General features: G+C 45.4%; 1 protein-coding gene across 1 annotated transcript in view; it reads right to left on the bottom strand.

The window, feature by feature from the left end:
* Positions 1 to 2154: 2154 nt before the first annotated feature.
* The window catches only part of FAM192A (family with sequence similarity 192, member A), a 33252-nt gene continuing 28464 nt past the window's right edge, over positions 2155 to 6942 (bottom strand). Inside the window, exon 6 of the mRNA XM_011971930.1 lies at positions 2155 to 4204. Coding sequence (XP_011827320.1) covers positions 3987 to 4204 — 218 coding nt within the window. The 3' untranslated portion in view covers positions 2155 to 3986. The remainder of the gene's footprint in view (positions 4205 to 6942) is intronic.

The following is a 6942-nucleotide window of genomic DNA, read 5'->3' as shown; positions in this document are numbered from 1 at the left end:
ACTGAGCCAGAAAGACTCCTTTACCCTTGAATCCCCTCCATGGAGGCCTGGGCACTGGCATTTGTTTAGAAGTTTCACTGAAACCAAAGAAAGCTAGACTTAAAAGTTCAAATGAAAATTCTGGTTCTGTCACTTAGCTATGCAACCTCAGACAAGCCATTGAGCCCCTAGGAATTCTGATTTCCTGTAAAATATAGAGAAGGGCTGCTTTACAGGACTTTTTTTCCCCCAGAATGAAAGACACTACAGTCCACAAAAATAACGCACAAATGCCCCAAACACCCTGGCACATACATAACAAGCTCTCAGTATACACTGAATGAAAGAAACCAACACAAGCAATGATGTGCATGACTATTACTAAAATAGTAATGGAAGACCAGCTTGCAGTATAAAGCACAGGTGAATGGCTGTCCCTCAGGGTTTTTCTGCCTCTCCCCTCTGCAAAGCTCTGATGCTGGGGCCATGTTACCACCGTGAGGCTCCCTCTCTCTCCGAACCGCTGCTCCAGCAGGTAAGGGAGCAAAATGTCAGCCCTTGCCAGTGTCACTAAAGCACAAATGTGTGACTGGTTTCTGTGTTCAATCTGTAACTACAAAAGCATTGCCACGATCCTAGCCTCCCACTGAGCAGAACTTGCATTCCATCCTGCGACGCGTTAAGTGGGCCGGGCATGCCAGAAAACCAAGAAAATACCCAAGTCCAAATAATCTGCACCACCATGGAGCTGTTTTTCTGGAAGGGCCGAAGATGACAGCTGAGCCATATACCCACGGCTAGGACAACTGCGCCAAGGAACCGGGTGTGCCTAAGCAATTAACATTTAGCCAAAAGGGAAGCATACAGCAAAAGCTGGTGGTTGGAGCTTCGACGACCAGATCTGACCCTTCGCCCATGCCAGTGTTCTAGCTGCAACTGAGGAATGCCAGTGGAATGGATAAACCTGCATAAATCACCACTAATGGAAGCTCTGGCTACACCACCCAGAAACAAGGGAGGACTGATGGTAACAGCACTGAGGGTGGTCACCAGTTACTAAACACTGTGTGTCAGATACCGCACACCTAACACCTAATCTAGGTTATCTCTAACTCCCTAGGAAGTTAGTGGTGTTATTCCTATTTACCAAGGAGGAAAGTGAGGTCCAGAGAGGTCACACTAATCTTCCCCAGTGACACAGCTAGTCACAGCTGGCTCCTAACTCATAACCACTATGGTGGAACTAGGCTGAGTTCCCAGAGAGGAGCAGCAGAAACAGCGGGGAAGGGCTTAGGCAAATGAAGCTTCTCTCTTGGGTGGGAAGGAGGTGGCCAGACAGGAAGAACTCAGGAGCTAGAGTGAAAGAAATGAGGATGCCTGGCACTAAGTCACCCGACTTAGGTGCTCCTGACTCCCAGTATAGAATGATCCTGAAAAAAGCTGAAGCCACCCCCCACCCCACCCCTCTGAATTTGGGGAGCCAGCTCTCAGTCTCTTGCATCCTTAGATTCAGGGAAGACATACACAAGTAGGTAGCCAGCCACCTTTTTGGGTCTAGTCACATCAGCTTCCCTGGTTTTTACAGATGGAAAAATAGATGCTTTGAATATCACACTCACTTTCTCCACCCAGTTAGGTGACACAAGCTAGATCAAATAGAGGGGGCAGTAGGATTCCTATTAGCTTTCTCCCTCACATGGTTACAGAATTATAAGAATCCAACCACTCAGGACAAAGTAAGCGAGCTTAAAGAAACCCATGCCAAACTTCGTTTTTGTACCATAATTACCCAATTATAAAATCCCAATTATTAAGGCAGGAGTACTACACTTTACGGTTTAAAGCAGTGTTCTTTCCAGCCCTGTTTATTCTATTCTCCTTTGGGTTTGAACTTCAAGTCTACACTAGATACTTTCCAAGGCTGCTTCCTCTGTTGGTCAGATCAGATGCTGCTTTGTTAGCTGTGGTTTCTACAGAAGCTCTGTTTCAGTTCCAGAGCTCTGTGCTAATGGGTACAATGGAATATGATGCAACCATCACCAGTGATTCTCAGTCTCTCCTGAGACACCAGAAGATAAGTCACAGTCTGGAGTCTCACTCAACCTTCTCCACACAATCTAGCTGAGAGACACGGGGAGCGTTGGAAGCATAATATTCAGTAGAGGAAAAACAAGATCTTGTTCTCTGACAGGTTTATTAGCTTTCATGTTAATGTATGTTTTTAAACCCTGCAACCTTTTGTCGACTTCTTTCCACATCAAGAGGCCATGAGGTACAGTAATGTGGCTTGACTCAAGCCACACAAAAATGGTGACTTGATGCCCTACCCTGCCTCCTGTAACAATGTGAGGCTGTTTTGGGTACATGCTGTAATAACAACACGACTATCACAGGAACGATGAAGCAGAGAAGCAGAAGGTGCCTACACAGTTTTACCTAAACATCTTGTTTGTTAGGATGGAGCTGACGCGCCCATACTGGCAGTCAGGAACAATTAGCACAGAGTAGTTCTGAAAAGGAGGAAGAATTCACAAAGCATCAGTTATGGGTGCAGAGAAGTCGCCATCTGCCAATGGGCACCGGAGTGTCACTGCACTGGAAGGGGAAAACGAGTGGGCTGGATGAGATCCAGGGGCCTCTCTGCCCACGTTCAAAGTCAGTAGCTGCTCTGCCTGCCGGCACCACAGTGTCAACACATTTTGTGTGTGTCTCACTCAGTCTCACACCCAAGAAAGTAAAAACAATTGACGTAGGAACAAGGGGAATGGATAAAGAACGGTACACGCTTATTCTAAAACAGGAGAGCCTACAGATTGTCATCAAAGCTCATATCTTATCTCTTTCCTAGAGGCCTCTAAACCATCTCCCTCTCCCCCTCCCTCCTCCAGAATCCGAGGGATGAACCCGTTTCCCTTTAGGAGACAAGGTGGAGCAGCACCTCTAGTTTTTGGCTGCTCATGGCCTCAGAGTTGCTGTTTGGAAAGGAAAAAGAGCAGCAGGGGCAGCAAAGAAAAGTACTAGGGCAGCACCTTTAGGTTAGAAATAGATTCCACAGTGAAAAGCACAAGTATAATGTGCATTAAACAGAGAAGGGCCTCAGTAGAACAGTCACAATATGCAAGTGTGTCCCACTCGTTTACAATATCAGGATTCCAGGAGCTGCCAGAAATAAAGTCATCTCATTAACATACCTACCCACAGTTCTGATGTCTGACTGTGAGTAAACAAGGCCTACGTTTGTTTCTCTAAAATTTAGAATCTTAAACTAAATCCTTTATTTCAAAAACAAACATAAAATAATTTCCCAGGCAGAGAAAAGGTCTGAGATGGAAGCTTTCTTGTTAGCAGTCCCTTCCTGCATAAACGGGGTTGGATAAAGAGGGGAGAGAGAATGGCCAAGGGTATGGAAAGCTTTCACAATGCATGCCGAGTGTGAAGTGACACCCCCAGCAGATGGGGTTTATCATCTTTACTTAGTCACACAACATCAAGGACTGGTTAGTTCCAGGAAAGGGCTCCATTTCATCACCTGGGTCAGTTCTCTTCCCCGCATGCTCCACAATGCAGTAGAACCAAACAACACGTTCACCTACAATAGAATGTTTAAATAACACCTGTCCAATAACTGCCCTTACTTCTTTGTGCTGTCAGGAAAAGAAAAAAACAGAAAGCAATAAAACCCAAACCCTTTGGCAAGCCAGCCGGTGCCTATTCTCCTAGGGCATTTTTAGTGGAACTTCAGCTGGGCCTTGCCCTCCTCCCAATATCAGTGAGGAAAGTGGCAGCGGGATAGGTTTGCTCATGTGCACTGCAGTAGAAAGAGAAACCAAACACAATTCGGGCCACAGGTGGATTCTGGCACATTTTTAGATTGGATTGGTTAAAAATGTCATGTTGTGCACAGGATGCAGGCAAAGGAGTTTTTTTTTTGAGACGTAATGCCCGAAGGCAGCATGAGCGGTCCAATCTACCCTTGGGGAGGAGCTCCCTGTGTAAGGACAGAGAAACTAGGGGGCCTCGAGGAAAGTGTTGGTTCGGAAGATGGAGGAGACAATCTTTCCGGTGGCATTGATGGTGCCTTCGCTGTCTGAGCTGGACTCGGAGTCGCTGCTCCCAGAGTAGGCGCCCAGGCCCGGGAGGATGCCGATACAGACTGCAGCAGAGGGGCAGTGGATGGAGGGGCCACTCAGGGAAGTGTTTCCGAGAGACTTGCAGGATGAGGGCTCTGCAATAAAAGGTGAAAGACTGTCATTTCATCACCCTTTTCCAAAGTTGGGGACTGACTTACTATGTGCCAGGCACTGTACCGCGGGCTTTTCCCACAGAGAAGCCTCAGAACAGCACTATGCAGCCAATACTATCATCACCCTAAGAGGTGGGGAAACTGAAGGAGGAAGGGAGGCTCCAGGAGGTGAAAGGACTTCTGAAAGGGGCAGAGCTGAGATTTGAATCAAGGTCTTTTTAACTTCAGAGCCTGACTACACTCTCTTGTCCCCCATCAAATCCGAGCTGGAGAACAAGCTACTCTGGAGTGCAGCCTAGAGTGCTTTGATTTCCCCGTGCTCACACAGCCGTGAGAATCTGAAGACAGATTAAGAGAGACACTGTGAGCAATAATAACAATTCCATTAAGTTCTCAGCATATTACGCCATTCCTTATTTACTGACCAATAAGCCAGCTAGCACAGATACAATTTCAAGGTCAAACATCAGCTACAAAATAACATTCTTTTCTTTTTAAACATTTTAAAAAATCGGGTAGCCCCCTGGACTAGAACAGGCTTAGAAGGACTCACCAGAATAACGTTCTTTATTAAGAAGGGCCGCTTTTCCCAGATAGGAGAGAGGAGCAATTCAGAAACCAATTTAACACAACCTTTGCTTTCCAGTTGTGTTCTTTTACAAATGAGAAAACTGAAGCCTGTCAGGTAACATTTTAAGGCCGTGCAGAATGTCACCTAGGAGCTGGGATTCTTTTTCTTACAGGAAACCCACAGTTACTCTGCCACCTCTATGACAAATATCTCAATCTAGACAATGCAGGACTTGGCTGGGCATGGTGGCTTATGCCTATAATCCCGGCACTTTGGGAGGCTGAGATGGGAGGACCACTTGAGGTCAGGAGTTTAAGAACAGCCTGGGCAACACAGTGAGGCCCTGTCTCTACGAAAAAATGTTTTGAAAAATTAGATGGTGCCAAGCGTGGTGGCTCATGCCTGTAATCCTAGCACTTTGGGAGGCCAAGGTGGGTGGATCACTTGAGGTCAGGAGTTCAAGGCCAGCCTGGCCAACATGGTGAAACCCCATCTCTACTAAAAGTACAAAAAATTAGCTGGGCATGGTGATGTGTGCCTGTAATCCCAGTTACTAGGGAGACTGAGGGAGGATAATAGCTCAAATCCAGGAGGCAGTGGTTGCAGAGAGTTGAGATCATGCCACTGCACTCCAGCCTGGGCAACAGAGCAAGACTCTGCCTCAAAAAAAAAAAGAAATCAGTCGGGTGTAGTTGTGCATGCCTGTGGTCCCAGCTACTTGTGAGGCTAATGCAAGGATTGCTTGAGCCCAGGAGTTCAAGGTTACGGTGAGCTATGATGGCACCACTGTACTCCAGCCTGGGCAACAAAGCAAGACCGTGTCTGAAAAAAAAAAAAGAAAGAAAGAAGAAGAAGAAGGAGAAAGAAAGAAAATGCAAGACTTGAAGACTAAAGAAAAAGTTAAGAACTCTACTCCAGGCCGTCCATTCTTCCCTGAAATGTTTCCGGCCTTATTTAATCACTACAACCTCATGTATAGGCGTTGTTCCCATTTTACTGATGAGGAAAGCCAAATGACTTGGCAAGGTTGCAGGTTGCTTAAGGCAGAAAATGTGAAACTAAACATGAATCAAAAGAGAATATACTAAAACGTTAACCTGAGCTCACTGCAGAGTTAAGGGTTGGAGTTCACACTTTGTTGCCACAGGCTGATAAGCATACTACCTTCTAGGGTTTTGCCTTAGATGTACTAACACCTCATTTGCCCAGACACCTCAAGTAAATGTGAAGAGAATACACAGTTCCAAGTATAGGAAACCAGGAGTAAGCAAACAATACCACTGAGGAGTTAGAAGAGATATCAAACGGTCCGCAAACAAAGTTCAGATCAATGCATTTGCTTGTTTCTGCAAGAAGCTCGAAGAAGGGAAAAGGAAGCTGCCAAAGATAAGCAATGTTAAAACATGGAGATGGAGAAAAGTAAAATGAAAGCCAACAATGGCTACAGAGATAGAGCAAGGCGATAAAAGAGGCAGGAGCAAATACTTGCAATATCACAAAAGCAAATTTCCTTAAAATACTAAGAGTTCTTCCAAATCTGTTAAAAAAAACAACCAACAACCAAATAGAAAAGTGAACAGAAAACATGAACAACTCACAGAAAAAGAAACAGATGAATTTTAAACATAAGGGGATAAACAATATATTAGAAGGGAATGTGTTGGGAACAGCAAACTTCGTATGCTGTTCAGGGGGTACAGAGAAATTTGGCAATGTTCTTTGAACTTAAATGATGTTCATAAAAGAACATTCATTGCAGCACTGTTTACAGTAGCAAAAGAGTACAGACAACCAAAATGTCCATTAGATGACTAGTTAAGTAATGGACTACTATTCAACCACTAAGATGAATAAAGTAGCTGGGCATAATGGCTCATGTCTGTAATCTCAGCACTTCGGGAGACCAAGGCAGAAGGATCACTTGAGCCCCCCAGGAGTTTGAGAACCGCCTGGCCAACACAGGGAAACTCTGTCTCTATAAAAAATTTTAAAAATTAGCCAGGTGTGGTGATGCACACTTGTAGTCCCAGCTACTCAGGAGGCTGAGGTAGGAAGATCACTTGAACTGGGGAAGTTGAGGCTGTAGTGAGCCATGATCACACCACAGAACTCCAAACTGGGTGACAGAGCGAGAACGAAGAAGAAGAAG

Source organism: Mandrillus leucophaeus, unplaced genomic scaffold (assembly GCF_000951045.1).
Source record: "Mandrillus leucophaeus isolate KB7577 unplaced genomic scaffold, Mleu.le_1.0 Scaffold125, whole genome shotgun sequence".
Taxonomy (NCBI): Eukaryota; Metazoa; Chordata; class Mammalia; order Primates; family Cercopithecidae; genus Mandrillus; species Mandrillus leucophaeus.
Note: the sequence above shows the minus strand (reverse complement) of the source record. Positions and strands in the feature narration are given on the sequence as shown.